General features: G+C 45.1%; 1 protein-coding gene across 5 annotated transcripts in view; it reads right to left on the bottom strand.

Moving 5' to 3' along the window:
• WDHD1 (WD repeat and HMG-box DNA binding protein 1) overlaps positions 1-19,009 on the bottom strand; it is a 43,033-nt gene that overhangs the window by 22,659 nt on the left and 1,365 nt on the right. For all 5 annotated transcript variants that reach the window (XM_053271854.1, XM_053271844.1, XM_053271836.1 and 2 more), the window contains exons 2-13: positions 18,649-18,730; positions 15,866-15,977; positions 12,983-13,134; positions 9,856-9,967; positions 7,604-7,654; positions 6,341-6,436; positions 4,586-4,678; positions 3,462-3,568; positions 2,072-2,213; positions 1,734-1,938; positions 1,464-1,648; positions 216-400 (exon numbers count right to left, since the gene is read on the bottom strand). In XM_053271854.1, coding sequence (XP_053127829.1) covers positions 216-400; positions 1,464-1,648; positions 1,734-1,938; positions 2,072-2,213; positions 3,462-3,568; positions 4,586-4,678; positions 6,341-6,436; positions 7,604-7,654; positions 9,856-9,967; positions 12,983-13,134; positions 15,866-15,977; positions 18,649-18,725 — 1,517 coding nt within the window. In that variant the 5' untranslated portion in view covers positions 18,726-18,730. The remainder of the gene's footprint in view (positions 1-215; positions 401-1,463; positions 1,649-1,733; positions 1,939-2,071; positions 2,214-3,461; positions 3,569-4,585; positions 4,679-6,340; positions 6,437-7,603; positions 7,655-9,855; positions 9,968-12,982; positions 13,135-15,865; positions 15,978-18,648; positions 18,731-19,009) is intronic.

Genomic DNA, 19,009 nt, shown 5'->3' with positions numbered 1-19,009 from the left:
ACAGGTATTAATTTTATCCGGAACCACTTCCGTTTTGTTCCCTGCTCCCCTTCTGGCATTTGTGGGGCTGAGAAGGGGGTGGGGGGATCAAGCACGAGAAGGTACCCCGCTCGTGAAGAAGAGATGTAGTCCTGTGCTCAAAAGTGCAACACCCACAACATACCTCAGAAAGTTCCTGCAATTTGTGCACCACCTCAACACATTAAGGGCTTTACCTTGATAGTTCCTCTGTGCCCTGACAGGCTAGTAAGATAGCTTCACTAGAAAGGTCTGCCATTGTGTGGTTCAAAGAATTGGGCAAGTGCATGGCATGGTGGATGGCAGCGTCATGGAATTCCACATCGATCGCGCTGTCCTGCTCATCATTATAGCAGCGGATAATTCCAACAGAATTCCACACCTACAAGGGAGGCAAGAGCAACACCCTTTAGGTGAAGCCTCAGGCAGTCTTTTCATATATACTATCCACTCCGTCTCCTCCCTGGAATAGCTTTAACTATTAATTTAATTTAACTCTTTAACTAAGGAGAACTGTAGGGTGAGCTGAGCCTGCGGGAGGAGAGCTGGTCATGTAGTAGCCAGCATGAATTGTAGTCCTGTGTGCTTCGGTAATATCGGCATTCTGAACTCAGAATTCCCTGCCCCCACCATCAGTCGAACTGGGTCACATTCTGGTGGAGGGAACCCTTTAAAACCACCGCCCAGCACTGGTGTGGGGGTGGCTGGGGGCCCGCAGATTTCCTAGGGAGTTCGGGGTGGGGGCAGGCAGGAAACCTGTGCTGTCCAGCCACCCGAGCACCAGTGCTGGGCCATGATTTAAAGGGCCCCCGCCACCAGGATGCTATCCGGGTCACTCGTCCGGCATTCTACTGCCTCCTGGTGGTGGAGTCAAGGAATTCCAACTTTGGGATTCTGATATTACCAAAGCGCACAGGCCTAATTAACTGCCCCATATGCTTGGCAGATCTGCCTTCGTTTGCATTTGGAGGAGTGACTATGCGTGAATGCTGTAAGACATTCCTCTTAGGGGACGGGGCTGTAGCTCAGTGGAAGAGCAGGTACCAGGTTCACTCCCTGGCATGTGGGGATGGACTGTAGCTCAGCAGTAGAGCATCTGCTTTGCACGCAGGATGTCCCAAGTCCACTCCTGAAACCTTGGAGAGCCACTGCCAATCAGTGTAGGCAATACTGAGCTAGATGGACCAAAGGTCTGACTCAGTAGAAGGCCGCTTCCTATGTATCCAATTCACACAGTGGATCTTTGCAAAGATCCATGCTTTGAATTAAGCTGGAGCAATTACAGCAAACTAATCACAAACCGTATGTCCTTAAAGCGGCTCTGGCTTCCCCTTAAATAGATGGGACATTCAACCGACGATGGGAGTTGTAGCCCAACAATATCTGGGGACCCAAGGTTGGGAACCTCTGAGATAAAAAGCAAGCTAAGAATACACAGAATTTACCATGAAGCGGTGGGTGAGATGTGCCGGAGTGGAGCCAGGCTGGAATGGCTTCTGCTGAGGAGTGGGCATTGGTCCTTCATAGAAAGGTCTCTGGGTGGAGGATAGTGGCTGGACAGGAACAAGGCTTTCCTGATCCTCCTCCCCCTCCTCCTCAAGAGCATAATTAGCTTTCAGCAACCCAATATCTACAAGAGAGAAATAAGCTTACTCAGAGGCAGTCATTTTTACAGCCCTGCCAAGACTCCCCTTCCCACACCGGGAAATCCTAACCTAGAGAGTTCTCATCATCTTCTATGATCGCGCCTCGATTTCTGGGACGCCCTGATGCCCTCATAAGGTCATCTTCCTCCTCCTCCTCATTTGTTACTGCCTTTGGGGAGGACTGGGGTTCAATCATGTCTCCGTTCAGGAAGTCCTCATTGTCATCCTCATCAAAAAGATCATCATAGTCTTTGACAGCAGCAGCAGCAGATGCCTGAAGCCAGGTTATAATGGTCAACAATTTCAAAAACCAAATTAGGCAAAGAAAGAAAACAAGCATGGAGCAGATGAACATGACTGGGGAAAAAGATACAGAAGAAGCCATGAAAAATTCAGATCTGTATTACCTGGTGGTGCGACTTCTTTCCAGCTACAACACAGACATTCTCCAGCAGTCCCAGGTTGCCTTCCATGTCGGAATAAGCTATTTGGTTGTCTTTGGGGTGCCATGCCATTCCACAGATAGTGTAACCTTTCTCATGCTTCACCCTAAAGAGGCAGCAGAAATAACTAAAATTCAATCAGGATACCTCAAAGCGTAGTTTAACAATGCATTCTGAAGTTCTTAGAACATAGAAAGCTGCCTCACACAGAGTCAGTCCCCTGCTCCATCTAGTTCAGCACCGTCACTGACTGGCAGCAGCTCGCCAAGAATTCAGGTAGGAGTCTTTTCCAGCCTTATCTGGAGAAACTGGCAGGGACTGAACCTGAGACTCAACGTGATTTCAATCCCCGGCGGGTCTTGGGTGATTCCAGAGCTTGGCCATGCCCCTTCTGTCGCACACACAGGAGAAAATCACCAAGCTCTGAAAGCACCCAGTGCAGTGCTCGAAAACTCATTTCCCGGCAAAGCCCTCTCCGCTGCTGCAATCCCCTGAAGAATCCTTCCAAAGTCTGAATGGATGGGGGCCGGGTTGGTGCAGAAGCACACATTCCCAAAGCCAGGAGACATTATATGAAAACAGGATCTAACTGTGGTTCCACCCGGCATCTGAACTGACCCAACACTACTTGATGAACTTTATGGCTGAGCAAATTTTGATTTCAATCCAGGCCCCTCGGGGTCCCAACACTCTACCCAGAGCACGACACCAGCATACAAGGCAAGAACTCAAAGGTTAATTGAGATCAGCCGATGAGCCTGGTCAGGTCCCATTGAAGGTGTGTGCACCCATCTCATAGGAACAGAGGAGGTTGCCTTCTACCCAGATCAGATTCTTGGTGCATCTAGTTCAATATTGTCTACACTGACTAGCAGTGGCCCTCCAGGGTTTCAGGCAGGAATCTCCCCCAGCCCTAGCTGGAGATGCCAGAAACTGAACCTGGGAGCTTCCACATACAAGCATGTAGATGCTCTGCTGATCTCTGGTCTCGTCCCCTAAGGGGAATACCTTACAGTGCTCACATGTAGACACCGATCCAAGTGCAAACCAAGGCAGACGGTGCTTAGCAAGTCTCACCAGTGTGACAATGTAAAAAGGGACAGAGTGTTCAGACTTTGTGTTGATCATTCAGATTTTGAGCCATATTCTGCCTATCCACACACACAGGAGGCTCTCCTGTCATAAGCTACTTCACCTCTGGCATAGACCAATTCTACATAAAAGCTGTTGAGAGCACCTAAATGTTTGTTTTACAGACTTATGACTCCCGAGCGTTTTCTCAATACAATAATCATTCCACTTTGTGGAAGCCACCTTTACACAAATCATTGTGAAAACCACAACAGGCACCTACCTTTCCAGGCACTCCTTGGTGTCCACGTTCCAGACGACGATGTATCCCCCAACACTTCCTGCTGCCACATACTGTCCACATGGAGACCAGGCTACAACATTGAGAGGCTAGGGGGCAGTGGGGGGGGGAGAGAAAAAGGAGATGTCATGAGTGGGACACTTTGAACCATCTTGCTTTTATATTTGGTATTGAGCTGTGCAGATGGGAAATCCTTGATGGAAATTAAAAGTTTTACACAGGGACCTTCGGGGGGGGGGGGGGTCGGGGTCAGAAAGGCGGGACAGATGTGGCATCTGTATTTACTTTCACTTACTGTTTTCATGAAAACTGAGGCGTTTCCATGAAATGTTGCATAATTAAACACCTACAACCGATGTAATAGGAAAACTGAGAAAACTATTTCTAGTTGCCACAAGGATTGCCCAGTTCTATACAGTCTACCTTATTCTGTTTTACATCTCAAACATTTGAAAGGATATTAATATCCCAGGGGGTGCCATATGTACTCCCCACTTCCCCAAGCAGAAAGAAGTCCACAAGTAGAGGCTACTTGGTTTAGCATCCTTTGGAGGTCAGAGCAAGCCTTGGAGATATCATGGCAACACCTGGGGCCTGAACTCTTATTATCTGTTTAAGAAGAGAAAATCAACTGGACTCCTGCAGCAAGCAGCACAACTACTGATCCTGCAACAGATCCCCAAAGAGGATTTGGCATTTCACCTTATTCTTATAGATAAATTCATGAAGGGCAAGTCTATCAAGGGCTATAGGCCACCCTCCAGCCTCAGAGGCGAGATGCCTCTCAATACCAGTTCCAGGGGAGCAACAGCAGGAGAGAGGGCATGCACATACCTCTTGCCTGTGGGCTTCTCGGGGGCATCTGGTGGGCCACTGCGTGAAACAGGATGCTGGACTGGATGGGCTTCCTTGGGCCTGATCCAGCAAGGCAGTTCTTGTGTTCAACACTAAAACATCACATCTGTCTCTGCCCACATTCAAACTCCTACACAGACACAACCCTGCAGGAACACATCTCCCAGGCCCTAGCAAGCGGTCCTTCCTTGACATATCAGGACAGCATTCTCCGTACAACATTCCATAGTAACCAGTCGAAGCACACCAACCTTGGCGATGAAAGCGTCTGACAGATCTGCTTCATGATCCCAGCTTTCCCTTCTGTACAATTTAACGACTTTCTCAACAGGAATGGCTAGCAACTATTCGAAGGGGGAGGAGAAAGAATTATTTATCCATGTGTATGAATCTAGTTTTTAGAATGCTTTTCAAATGAATTATGTTCTTGTTGGAAAAACAAGCATTGAGGTCTCATTTTATTCAGATAAGAACTCACAAGATACCATGTCTACCTGAATACAATACAATTTAAAACAAACCCTTTAAAAATAGAGGTTGACTGCAGGTTACACCTATACTTACCCCAAAGGAAGAGAACTCTGAATTTAAGATGCCTCCCTCCCCCCGCCATTTTCTAACATCAAAGAACTTGGAAAAAACCTAGTCTTGTATTCAGGTAAATACAGAAGACAGGGCAGTGCAGATGTATTATGCATTATGTAGGCTCTGTCTTGTTCCAACATAACAGAGTCAACAAGCTGCCAAACAAAGGCTTCAAGGAGACTGACCGGTGGTGCAAATACAGCAACAGGGAGCAAATATCAAGGTTCCAGGCAGCTAAAACTGGATCATTCTGGGTAAGGCAGGGCCTGGGACAGCTCCTAGTTCAAACTCCAAGGAGCAACAGAAATTGCTTTGACAAACGTCTCGCTTCATAGGAACATAGGAAGCTGCCATATACTGACTCAGACAACTGGTCCGTCTAGCTCAGTGTTGTCTCCACAGGCTGGCAGCGGCTTCTCCAAGGTTACAGGCAGGAATCTCTCTCAGTCCTATCTTGGAGATGCTGCCAGAGAGGGAACTTGGAACCTTCTACTCTTCCCAGAGTGGTGGCTCCATCCCCTGAGGGAAATATCTTACAGTGCTCACACTTCTAGTCTCTCATTCATTTGCAACCAGGGTGGACCCTGCTTAGCTAAGGGGACGAGTCATGCTTGCTACCACAAGACCAGCTCTAGTCTCCTCTGCTTCTTCTTATCCCGATTTACTCCAATTCTCTCTTCTCTAAGCTCAACCAAGCCCTAAATAATGCAGCAGCTGCATCAAGTGCCCAAGCCCTGCCTGTGAAGTTAAAGAGGCAGTACTCTGGCTTGCAACCTGGTACTCGGCATGACTGGGGGACCTCCAGATGTACTCTCTGTCTTTTCTGCCAAGAGCTTACAGGGGAGTGAGACACCCTGGACAACTGGGGGTGTGATCAAGTTGTAGATGCTGATTTCCCCTTTGAGGAATCTGTGCCCCTGGTCTCAGGGGAACACTCAGGGGTCAAACCCTTATTGTCTAGGTGGCTTGCAGAGTGCTCTTCCTCAAGCTGGATCTCAGGCCACCCTGAGGCACAGTCCTGCTGACCCACCTCCGCACAGGTTTCCTCTGTTTCAATATCACAGTCCAAGGCATCAAGAATTTGGGGGATGACAGGCTTCGTGCAAAAGGATGGCAAGCCCTGAAATTAGTACTGCTTAAAAGACACAGTGCATGGGCAAAGTAGTACAGCACCAACTCCAACAGCCCTTGGTCATGATCTCCAAGTAGGGTTTGGGCCACTATCACACTGAGGCCAAAACAGGATGCTAGGATTTCTAAATGCTCAGCTGCCAGTTCTCTACTCCAAAGCAGCATCAGTGGGGCAGGGGAAGGAGGGATGCTTAACTCGTTTCCCATTGGTTTTCCAGATCGAGGTTTCTGCATTTGCACATACACATAAGGTGGATTGGAACACAGAGAGCAAGAGGGCTGGCACGTACCTTTCCTCTCTTTGGTTGCCAGGCAAGTCTACATATTGATTTTGCATTCACCACATCATTGCACTTCTGCAACAGTGGCCAGCTTCTCTCACAGGTCTGGAAGCAAAACATATTATTAGCCGTTATCTAGCTTGATATAAACTCTACTGCTATTAAGAGAGGAGAGCTGGTCTTGTGGTAGCAAGCATGACGTCCCCTTAGCTAAGCAGGTTCTGCCCTGGTTGCATATGAATTGGGGACTAGACGTGTGAGCACTGTAAGATATTCCCCTCAGGGGATGGAGCCACTCTGAGAAGACCATCCAGGTTCCAAGTTCCCTCCCTGGCAGCATCTCCAAGATCGGGCTGAGAGAGATTCCTGCCTGCAACCTTGGAGAAGCTGCTGCCAGTCTGTGAAGACAATACTGAGCTAGATAGACCCATGGTCTGACTCAGTATATGGCAGCTTCCTATGTTCCTATGAAAAGGGAATTTTACAAGAATCAAGAGTGGGTTGTAACATAAATCCCCAGAACTAATCACCTAGTATGGAAGTAAGCATGGGGTAGTTGTGGTACCCCAGATACAGAAACTGAATGGAGAAGATCCAGGTTCAGATCTCCTTTATCCACAAAGCTCCCTGGGTATTGGTAAAAGGAAATTTCATGTAGGGGTTTGTTCAAGTTGAATTATCCTGTAGACACATACTTCTGTGAATACGCTTCCGTCAAGACTGCTGCCTTTCGGAGAAGTGGTCTTTACCATAAAAAAAAGAAAATACTCCTCACCCAGTAACATACATAGCCCCTCCTAAAACTAGAATACAAACATAGGAACATAGGAAGCTGCCATATACTGAGTCAGACCATGGGTCTATCTAGCTCAGTATTGTCTTCACAGACTGGCAGCAGCTTCTCCAAGGTTGCAGGCAGGAATCTCTCTTAGCCCTATTTTGGAGATGCCAGGGAGCGAATTGGGAACCTTCTGCTCTTCCCAGAGCAGCTCCATCCCCTGTGGGGAATATCTTACAGTGCTCACACTTCTAGTCTCCTTTTCATATGCAACCAGGGCGGACCCTGCTTAGCTAAGGGGGCAAGCCATGCTTACTACCACAAGACCAGCTCTCCTCTCTAATAGCAGGGGATATTTCTAGGAGCACAAGAATTTTAAAAACAGTAATGTTTGGACAATACGGGTTCGTAAGAAGTCACTGCAGAGACATTCCAAAATATATCTAAGCACCTTTTGCAACAAAATTCTAGAACTACAAAAAGCATTATTTTACCTGCTCTGAGATTTTCCACACTTTGACAGACCCATCACAGCTTGCTGATGCCTGCACAAAAGGAACATTTTAAATGAGTTAACAACACCTGGCTAACAAACTCCTACTGTACTAGAACAGTGGTACACAGGAACCTAGGGGCCTCCAGATGTTGCTCAACTTCCACTCATAGGAAACCGCCATATACTGAGCCAGACCACTGGTCTAACTAGCTCAGTATTGTCTTCACAGACTGGCAGTTGTCTTCACACTCCCACCAACCCCAGCCACCATCAATTGTAGCTGGGGCTGATGGGAGCTGTAGTTCAGCAACACTTAGAGGCCCCCAGGTTGAGAACCACTGTACTAGAATATAAGTTTAAAAGAAGGCAATGGTCAGTATCACTGGCATTTGGTACATGATACAAAGCTGGTGGTCATGCTAGTCCTGAAACATATCCTTGTGGCCAAAAGGAATTCTGATCATCAGCCATTTCGCATAAAGAAAAAGCTCAAAGAAGCTAAGCACACTTGGGACACTTTCAAAGTATTGCTTGGTCCCATAAACGCACCTTTTCAGACACTGCCCTTTTAGCATTTAACCAAACTTTTAGTTTACCCTGTTTAGCCAGGCTTTTAGTTTAGTTTTAAAGCTTCGGTTTGTATTTTTACATGTTTTTTAAATTTAATTTTGTGTCTACGTTTTAATGGTTTTTAGATTGTGAACAGCCCAGAGACCTTTTGTATGGGATGGCATAAAATTTATTTAATTAATTAATTAGGGATGATTACTCTCTCCAACTGCCAGCCTTTCTGAAGCAGCCAGGCATACAAAAGGGCATGTTCTGAGACCCAATGCAGTGATGTCACAGCAACTTTTAATAGGAGCCTGTGACATCAGAACTGGTCATGCACAGAGCCATTTTGCCATTCTGTATATTTTACCATCATGCTTGTAGTTCTATTTGCTTGCAGCTTTATAGTCCTTTATAGTCCCATCAACCCTTATCACCAAGAATACCTTCATTCTTGCAAAAGCCATTTTCATGTATAACTAGAATGGGGGTATGTGGATGGGTGAGTGAAAGTTACCAGAAGGAGGAGTTCGTGCCAGAGAACAAGGGGACAAGGTCAAAAAAGGAAAGGAAAAGTGGTCTTTGCAACCCAAAAGTGGTGAAGCCAGGTCAGGCAATTTCTGAGAAACAACCAGGTAGTTTACTTTTCTGGGAGACAGAGTGAGAGTCAACAAGCAAGAAGATAGTTTTAAACATGAAAAGAAGCTGGAGACCCATGCACAATGGACATGGCTTGTAAAAACACCCCAGCAGCATGATGATTTTGAGAGATTCTGAGAAAGAAAGAAAAGGGTGTCAGCACACTGACACAACCCTGTGCTTCAGGAGCATGGCCACCCAAGGCACGACTCCAATTAATTTGGTAACTGTCTAAGAGTGGGCTGAATGTGAGCTTCAGCTAGGACAGACCTGCTTATTTAACTCTATCTCTTTTATGAATTAAACAACAATAAAACAACATGAGTGTTAGAAATGCAAAGTCTTTGTCTTGATTCCTTCCACTGCCCCACTATGAAAGTGTAACCGACATCTATCCTCATAGCATTAATACAAAGGGCAGAATCACATTTTCCCATTGCAAGTGGCACTGCACAACTGCCTGGGCACTGTCTGAGGTTGTTGCACAACTACTACATGGAGGAGAGGTCTATCAATGGCTACTAGTCAGAGGGCTATAGGCCACCTCCAGCCTCAAAGGCAGGATGCCTCTGAGTACCAGTTGCAGGGGAGTAACAGCAGGAGGGAGGGCATGCACATATCTCTTGCCTGTGGCTTCCAGCAGCATCTGGTGGGCCACTGTGTGAAACAGGATGCTGGACTAGATGGGCTTCCTTGGGCCTGATCCAGCAGGGCCGTTCTTGTGTTCTGCCCTGTTGCAAACCACCACTGGGTCTGCCTTCCATGTTGTATAGCAGCCTCATAAGTCCTTAATGCTCAAGACAGTAAGTACAAAATTTCATCTTCCAAGAGATGCCTTCAAATGAAATACTCACTGTGTAAAACATCTTAAAGTGATCAGGGCTAAACTTAGGTTGAAATACGCTGATTGCTTCTGCATTCCCAGCCAAAATGCAGCCCCACACGGATGAACCAGGCAAGCAGGGCAATAGAGATGTTCAGAATCCTAGTAGCAGAACGCACAAACCAGTGGGGAACAACAAAGATGTTTAAGAGAGAGCCCAGAGGAAATTGTGTTACCAGAAAAGCATCCTTGGGATCCAAAGCCACACTTAAAATGGGTGCATCATGGCCTCGAAATGTCTTTTGCTGGCTGCTGTCAGTTACCACCACAATCTTCACCACAAAGTCACTAAAGAAAGGAACAACAATGTCAGCAACTGCATTACACAGTGAAGCCTGTAAAATCTTGTTTTTGTTGAAACAGAGCTGTAACTCCTCAAACTTTGTTTAAAGATTATTTCAAGTACTACAGTCCTGTGGCACCATTGCAGATGTGGAGCTTTTTTTTTTCTTGTTTAAGCTTGAGCGGACCTACCTAATAACAAATCAGGGAATTCAGAGGGCCACAGTTTTTCTCTATTGAACGTTCTGCACTTCACAAATTAACCAGCACTACCTATTTTGACACTCATTTTGATTCTCAGTCAAAAGGAACAATTGTGATAGACTTCCCCTAACACAGTCAAGCAGAACAGAAGTTCTAGAGTCACAGCCATACCGGGTCACAGTAGCAAAGGAAATAGCAAATGCCTCAATAAGAGATAGGAGTATAGGAAGCTGCCTTATACAGAATCAGATCATTGTTCTATCTAGCGCAGTATTATCTACACTGGCAGCGGCTTTTCCAAGGCTGCAGGCAGGAGTCCCTCCCAGCCCTATCTTGGAGATACTGCCAGGGAGGGAACCAGGAACCTTCTGCATAAAAAGCACATGCTCTACCACTGAGCTATGGACCCCTCCCCAAGAGGAATATCTTACAATAGTCAACACTCACATCTAGTCAAACCAGAGTGGATCTTGGTTTAGATACACGTGAGACCCAAAAGAGGACAGGGAACAAGCTGAAAATACAACTGGGCAGAAATGATCTTTAAAATTTTTAAAAAACATTCAAAGAAATTTTTCTTCCAAAGAAAAACCAAAACGTCATTAAAATAGAATTACTAAATTACAAACTCAGTCAAATCAGACCACACCAATCCAATTTAAAGTTACTATTAAGAATATGTAAAACCATGTCAACAAATACAGTTAACTGAGCAGCAGGTTAAAAAAAAAGCAGTAAAAGCCAAGTGAAATAAAACAGTTTTAAGCCTGTCCTCTGAGACTCAGGCAAGTTAGCAGATGATAGATAGATACTCTGCATTATATACTGTCACCCCAGTGAAACTGTATGGCCAGATTTAATAAGTTGTTCTAGTAAGAACTAATCTGCCTACTTTCCTTTCACTATCGCTACAAATTGACTAAATTTGGTTCAAATCAAGGTCCACAAGTTACATCACTTGCTCCTCAAATTTTCATGCGCCCACCATCTTTGATCAGGGTTGATGACATCATTACAAACTACACCGAGATGTCCCTGTGTCTCTCTCACTACAACTCTACCTAATTTGGTTCAAATCAGTTAGACAGTCCTCTAATTAGTGTACTTGCACCTCAAAAGTTAAAATGTCCGCCATCTTGGATCAGGGTGGATGACATCACAAACTACATCATTGGGGCATCCCTATATGTCCCTACAGCTGTAGCAAATTTGGTTCAAATCGGTTAGGTGGATCACAAGTTAGCCCACTTGCACCTCAAATGTTCACGAGTCTGCCATCTTGAACTGGGGTGTATGACATCATCACGAACTATGCCATTAAAGTGTCCCTACAACTGCACCCACTTTGGTTCATGTTGGTCCAGGCGTTGCGAAGTTGATGGCGGGGTGGGGGGGGGCACACACGAAATGCCGGATGATCTCATAAGCCTACTGGAAAATAAGCTAAAAATCTGGAGAGTTGCAAATTGCTTCAAAAGCATAAGAACAGTCAAAACTCAAAAAAAGAGTCCATTCTGCATTCTCTACCTACACATTTCTCAAGCTTAGATGTGGAGAGTTTACTTACTATGTGTTAGTAACAGGGACGAAACTTAGTCCAGTCATTTATTTATTTACCACCCTTCCAAAAATGGCTCAGGTCGGTTTATATCAAAATAAAAAAAATCAAAACTAAATCAATTACAATCATTTAAAACATTAAAAATTTAAAACCATAAATCTAATTAAAAGCCTGGGTGAATAAATGTGTCTTCAGTGCCTTTTAAAAAGTTGCCAGAGATGGGGAGGCTGTCATTCCAAAAGTCCAGGGGCAGGAATAGAGAAGGCTTGTTCCTGGGTAGCTGCCAAATGAGTTGGCAGCAACCACAGAATAACCTCTCCAGATGATCTTAACAGACGGTGGGGTTCACGGCAAAAAAGATGTTCTTTTAAATACCCATGGCCCAAGCTGTTTAGGGCTTTATAGGTAATAACCAGCACCTTGTATTTTGTCCAGAAACCTACTGGCAGCCAGTGCAGTTCCTTCTACACAGGAGTAATATGGTATCTTCTAGATTATCAGTTTCCTCCAAGACTACCTGGAGCTGCGAGGCCACCACCTTCTCAATCACCTTGCCCAACCATGGAAAGTTGGAGACAGGCCTGTAGTTGCTTAACTCTGAGGGATCCAAGGCAGGCTTCTTCAGAAGTGGTCTAATGATTGCCTCCATAAGTCAAGGAGGCATCCTGTCCATCTTCAGAGAAGCATTTATAATCTCTACCAGGCCCTCTACAACCGTGTCAGGCAAGCATCAAGAGGACAGGTGATAGGCTGCACCATTCCAAACAACTTGTCCACATCCTCAGGAGTCACAAATGGAATTGATCCAGAGTCATCACATAAGAGGAGCTGCTGACAACTCGGCATCAGACTCTAACAATTGTGGAGTTTAAATCTAAGTCGGCTCAAATACGAGAGATTTTGTCCACAAAAAGCTCATTAAAAATGTCACAGCGAGCAATTGTTGGTTCAAAGTACTGATTCAAGGGGGAAGGGGTGGAAATTAGCCTCTTCACGACCCTGAACAACTTTGCCAGACATGAACTTGCGGACACAATATGGGAGGAAAAGAACGGTTTCTTTGCCACACATATCGCCTGAGCATAGATCTTCCAGTGCACTCTGTGTAGTAATCTGTTGGATTTTTGTGCAGAGCACACACGGGTTTTTCCAGTTTACATGAACAGAATGTTTCTACCCAAGAAGTAGATTAGTGTTCAGAATTCACAATGGAAGTACTTAATTCATTTCCCTCCATCACTTTGAAGTAAAATTACCTGGATCCAGCAGCTACTTTGCTTCCATCAGCACTGAAAACCACATGGTTTGCATTCATAGTGAAGCGAGTCAGGATACCATCTGGAACACCCTCCGGGAATGTATGGATCTGGACAGTGTTGTTCGATACTGCAGTAATTAATCTTCCATTCTATAAGTTAAGTAATACTAAGATGAAGTGATTTAAAGAGTCATCCACTGCCTCAAGAGGGAAAGGTTTGTTATAATAAAGGGATCTGAAAAAACACTTTCCCTCCAACTAACTTTTCCAATGCTAATCAATATAGCAGGCAACCTTGGGGTGGACCTACGTATTATAAACTTATAAGACAAAAACAAGGTACCAACCCTTGTTAACACTAATACTGGAGTTGGGAAGCCAATTGCAGGGCAGAACTGGTCTTGTGGCAGCAAGCACGCCTTGTCCGCAGGGTAGTTGCATATGAATGGGAGACTACATGCATGAGCACTGTAAAATGGGGGCCACAGCTCAGGGGAAGAGCATTTCAGGTTCCCACCTTGGCATCTCCAAGATAGGGCTGAGAGAGATTCCTGCCTGCAACCTTGGAGAAGCTGCTGCCCATCTAGGTAGACAATACTGAGCTAGATGGACCAAGGGTCTGACTCAGTATATAGCAGCTTCCTATGTTCCCAGGAGTGCTTAACATTAGCCCTATCTGCAGATCCCGCTCCCTACCAGAGGGTTGTTGAGATTTCAAGAAGATTTAGACTAGACATCAGGAAGAACTTCCTAACTGTAAAAGTTGTTCAACAATGGGTTCCCCCTCTCCGGAGGTTTTCAAACAAAGACTGGACAGGCATCTGTCGTAGGGATGTGCACGGAACCGTGGAGGTGTGGTCCAGCGCCAGTGGGGGTCTCCCTTTAAGCGTGGGGGTTTTGCACTTACCCCTCCCACCGCTTTCCCCCCTGCCAGCGCTCTGTTTTAGCGGTTTTTGGGGCGGCAGTGTTCCTCCTTGCCACCCCTGCCCCAATTATTGTCTGGAAATACCGAAAGTAACAAGTGCGCGTGTGCTCACCGCCACACGTGTGCAGTGCACATCACACGCTGCGTGTGTGACATGCACACGCTGCGTGTGACGTGCACGGCAGGCACGCGGCAGGCGCATGTGCACTCGTTACTTCCAGTATTTCTGGACAATAATTGGGGCAGGGGCGGCAAGGAGGAACACTGGTTGCTAAAACAGAGCGCCGGCAGGGGGGAAAGCGGTGGGAGGGGTAAGTGCAAAACCCCCACGCTTAAAGGGAGACACACACACACACCCCGCCGCACCGGCCCAAGTTCAAACCGGTTCAGAGGCCTCTATAATGGCCTCCGGACCAGTCTGTGCACATCCCTAATCTGTCAGGGATGCTGTAGGGATTCCTACACTGAGCAGAGGGCTGGACTAGAAGACCTCCGGGGACCCTCTCAGAGTTTAGGATTTATGCATGTGGGTGAAGCTGATGATAAAATGTTTATTTAAACATTTTAAATAATTAAGAATTTTGCCACACTCCCTCCCTGGGATTTAAAAAAAAAATCACAAAACTCATCTGGCTTTTAAAATCTTTTAACTATAAATTGATGAAATTTTATTGCTTTTAAAATTTTAATTGATTTTATTCTATGCTGTTCTTTATTTTATTGTTTTAAATTTTATATTACTTTTACTGTTTTGAGCAGTGTTATACTGGAGGGATGGGGTATAAATATCATAGACAGATAGATAGATGCTAAAGATCTTCAGATAAATCCACGAGCCTTTCTGCTTTTCACAGCAGGAAATGACTTGCCTAGCAAGCATGAGGATGCCAGTTCGAATCCCCGCTAGTATGTTTCCCAGACTATGCGAAGCACCTGTATCAAGCAGCAGCGATATAGGAAGATGCTGAAAGGCCTCATCTCATACTGTGCAGGAGGAGGCAATGGCAAACCCCTCCTGTATTCTACCAAAGACAACCACAGGGCTCTGTGGTCACCAGGAGTCGACACCAACGGCACACTTTACCTTTACTTTTCTTATAAGAAGCAAAGGTATCTCAACAGAGCTGCTTTAGCTTGCCATAACCACAAGAGGGCAGGCTTGGCCTAGGTTTCTCAGATAAAATGCTCTTACTTATATGAAAACTCCACAGCCATTATGGTTGAAAAATGGTGTACAAATATTGTGAAATAAATTTTTTAAAGTGGTAGCTTGTGGTACGGACAGCCTGAAAATAAAATAAAAATGTTGCCATTCACAAAAGCTTCTGAGAGCATTGTCACCTGAGGGCAACAGATTGTACGATTATTTTTAAATGATCGAGCTGTGGGTTTGGTTTTGCTCCTGTGCCTTTTGGATGTTCCAGAGCCTTTTGGATGTGGTGGTATGTATAAATAAATAAATAAATTCTTACTTGGTACAAGCAATTAGGCAATGCACTATTTATATGTATCTATCTATCTTATCAAATTTGTAGTCCATCCCAAACTTCCTTCTCTGGGCGGTTTACAACAACATAAAACAAATTAAAAATGAAAACCTTAAAACAATTTTTAAAACCACAGTCAAGTTAAAAAACCTGGGTGAAAAAATGAGTCTTTAGGGACTTTTTAATCACTTAGAGCCATCTGGATGAGGCAGTATAAAAATCTCATAAACAAAAACAAACAAACAACAGCCTGTGCACCAAGAGGATTCAATTGTTCAATACTGCTAAACTTGAAGTCACCACAGCACATAGAATTATACAAGTGAACAACCCTTAGTAAGTGTGTGATGAATGTACAGATCTACCTAGTGAGTCTGCCTTTACAAACAGGTCATGGGAATGTATTAGAAGAAACAGGGTACGACCTAAATTAACTGCACAGTTCATAGGAAAGCTTCAGCTATGGTACCTTGAGAGCAAATGAGTAGGCCTTCTCTCCCACATTAATCGACTTGGGGTCATCATCATCCAGGCTTTCCCAAATCCTGACATCTCCATCGCTACCACAAGTTACAATGCAGCTGTCGCAAAGAAACAAAGTAATCATTACACACACGAGATTCATATTTTAAAGCAGTTTTCATTAAACTTAACAGCAATAGAGGACTTAATTGCAAGTATATTCATTCATTTCTCAAAGGTAAACATGTACTGAGCACCAGGAAAAGATGCTGATCTCCGAGGCATGGCAGCCACTAAGGATTACTATTTCCATAACGGAGATGTCCTAAACTAGCAATGAGGTTATTATCTCAGTATTGGTCTTGTAGGCCGTGGAGATCACAACAGTACAGGTGAAACTCGGAAAATTAGAATATCGTGCAAAAGTTCATTAATTTCAGTAATGCAAATTAAAAGGTGAAACTGATATATGAGACAGACGCATTACATGCAAAGCGAGATAAGTCAAGCCTTAATTTGTTATAATTGTGATGATCATGGCGTACAGCTCATGAAAACCCCAAATCCACAATCCCAGAAAATTAGAATATTACATGGAACCAAGAAGACAAGGATTGTAGAATAGAACAATATCGGACCTCTGAAAAGTATAAGCATGCATATGTATTCAGTACTTGGTTTGGGCCCCTTTTGCAGCAATTACTGCCTCAATGCGGCGTGGCATGGATGCTATCAGCCTGTGGCACTGATGAGGTGGTATGGAAGACCAGGATGCTTCATTAGCGGCCTTCAGCTCTTCTGCATTGTTTGGTCTCATGTCTCTCATCCTTCTCTTGGCAATGCCCCATAGATTCTCTATGGGGTCAGGTCAGGCGTGTTTGCTGGCCAATCAAGCACAGTACACTGTATACTTTTCAGAGGTCCGATATTGTTCTATGATCATCACAATTGATCATCATGATCATCACAATGATAACAAATTAAGGCTTGACTTATCTCGCTTTGCATGTAATGCGTCTGTCTCATATATCAGTTTCACCTTTTAATTTGCATTACTGAAATTAATGGACTTTTGCACGATATTCTAGTTTTCCGATTTTCACCTGTACATAGGCAACTTCGTGGGTATGTTGGCTCTAAACCATTGGGAGCTTTATAGGTGGAAGCCAGAACCCTGAACTATATTCCAGAAAAAGGAAGATGCTGCATACATGAGTTGTTTTAGTCTACACGGACAGAACTAGAGGAATGAATGACTTTGGTCCTCCCAATTCTGCTTTGGTGGGGCTCAAATTCTGTCACTCTGAAAAAGGGCAGATGCTCCAACTGTATTTGGCTACCATGGGTCAGCATGGACTAAACTAGATTTTCATGCTTAATGTTATTTTTAATAGTTTGGTCCAGTCCAGAAAACCAAAGTTGAACCTATAAGACTGGATTCCACTTGGAGCATACACATGTATCCATGCACAACTGCAAACCTGTAACCTGAGCTTATGCTGCCTCAGCATAGTAGCAATGGAACCCCAGAGGACGGTCTGAAATCACACAACACAGCTACTTTGCTGAAGTTAAGCAGGTCTTGGAGCAAGTGCTTGGATGGAGACTCACGTACGCCACCGTAGCATCTGTTTTTCACGCAGAAGGTCCCAGCTTTCAACCCTGCATCTCTAGGCAGGGCTGGGAAAGACTCTTGGAGAAAAGATATCTTGCCTGAAATCTTGGAGAAGCTGCTGCCAGTCAGTGTACACAATACTAAACTATATGGTCCAAAAGTCCAACTAGGTATAAGACAGTTTCCTACATTCTAGGTTTCTATCTACTTGTGATACTTTAAATAATACTAACTGATCCGGCGCAGAGCATCTGTGCCTCTAGTCCCCCCACCCACCACCTTTTTGCTTGCCCGCCCCACACATTCTTCCCTGCCACCCGTCATCTTCTCCCCCCACCAGCAGCAGCCTTCTTCTTCTTCCCCCCTCCCCCCATCTTCTTTCCTAATGCTTGGCTGCCCGCGGCTGCTCTGGCCAGCCGCCTGCTAGGCCCGCCTGCTGTTCGCAGCTGCCTGGTCTGCTCCTGGCGGGACCGCTCACCTGTCTGACACCCGCCTGTTTTCTCCCCGCCCCCCCCACCCCGCAGCCAGCCATTCGCCAAGCCGCTGCTTTTCTCCGCCCCTGCAGTCCCTGTTGCTAATCAGCAGCTCTATCGTTATTTTCAGCCTTTTGCTGAAAAGGGAAAATCCAATGCTATACAGTTGTGAACTTCTTGGGGGATTTGACAGCATTTTCAAAGATGATGCAGGCCCTGAAAACTAACACTGCATCAATTTGAGCTGTAGCAGAGGCAAGAGCTGAGGGTCACTTCAGACACGATGAAATCAGTTTTGTTTAGGAAACTATGTGAACTCTTCACACTGTTTCTTACACACAACAGAAACAGCCTGGGAGTAGGGATGTGCGTGGGGGCTGGTTCGAAAGTTGGGGAGTAACTTTAATGGCGGGGGACACCACCCTTGCCATGTTTTCCCAGCCAGCGCTGGGGAAAACTGGTCTGGCAGACCAGCAAAATACCTCCCTGCAGCCCCGTCCTCTCCTCGGAGCGGAAGTGACCAGAAGTAGTGCGTGCGCATGCGCACATCGAGCATGCATCCAACGTGCTTTTTACCACTGTATATATTAACTGACTACGTAGATGCAAGAATTTATTCATTTTTAAAAATACACCATGCATGCAGAAGTGTCTTTCATCTCAAGGACTTGTTGCATGTGGAGCAGTTTGCAATCCACTCACCTTCCATTGTCATCAAAACAGACATCCGTGAGGCCTTCTGTGTGGCCATATCTCATTGGCTTTTGTGATGAAGGCATTTTTCCTGTGTAAGAAAGTACAAAAGGGCTTAAGCAAGCAAGCGGAAGGGATTTGGCAAAATGCTGCAAGAAACCAACAAACCAACCCAAAGTTGAACTGTAGAAGAAAAACAAAATATATTTCCTCCTGAACTGCAGCAGGAAAGGTGGAAGAACAGAGAAATATAGATATTACAGACTTGCAACAATATTATAATTCTTCCAATATAATCCACCGTGGTATGCTGTAAAGTATCTAGAGATCTGTTAGAACTGCTAATCAAACCCAATTCACATATGCAGGC

The sequence above is a fragment of the Hemicordylus capensis genome, chromosome 1 (genome assembly GCF_027244095.1).
Source record: "Hemicordylus capensis ecotype Gifberg chromosome 1, rHemCap1.1.pri, whole genome shotgun sequence".
NCBI classification, from domain to species: Eukaryota; Metazoa; Chordata; class Lepidosauria; order Squamata; family Cordylidae; genus Hemicordylus; species Hemicordylus capensis.
This window is presented reverse-complemented; position numbering and strand designations above follow the sequence as displayed.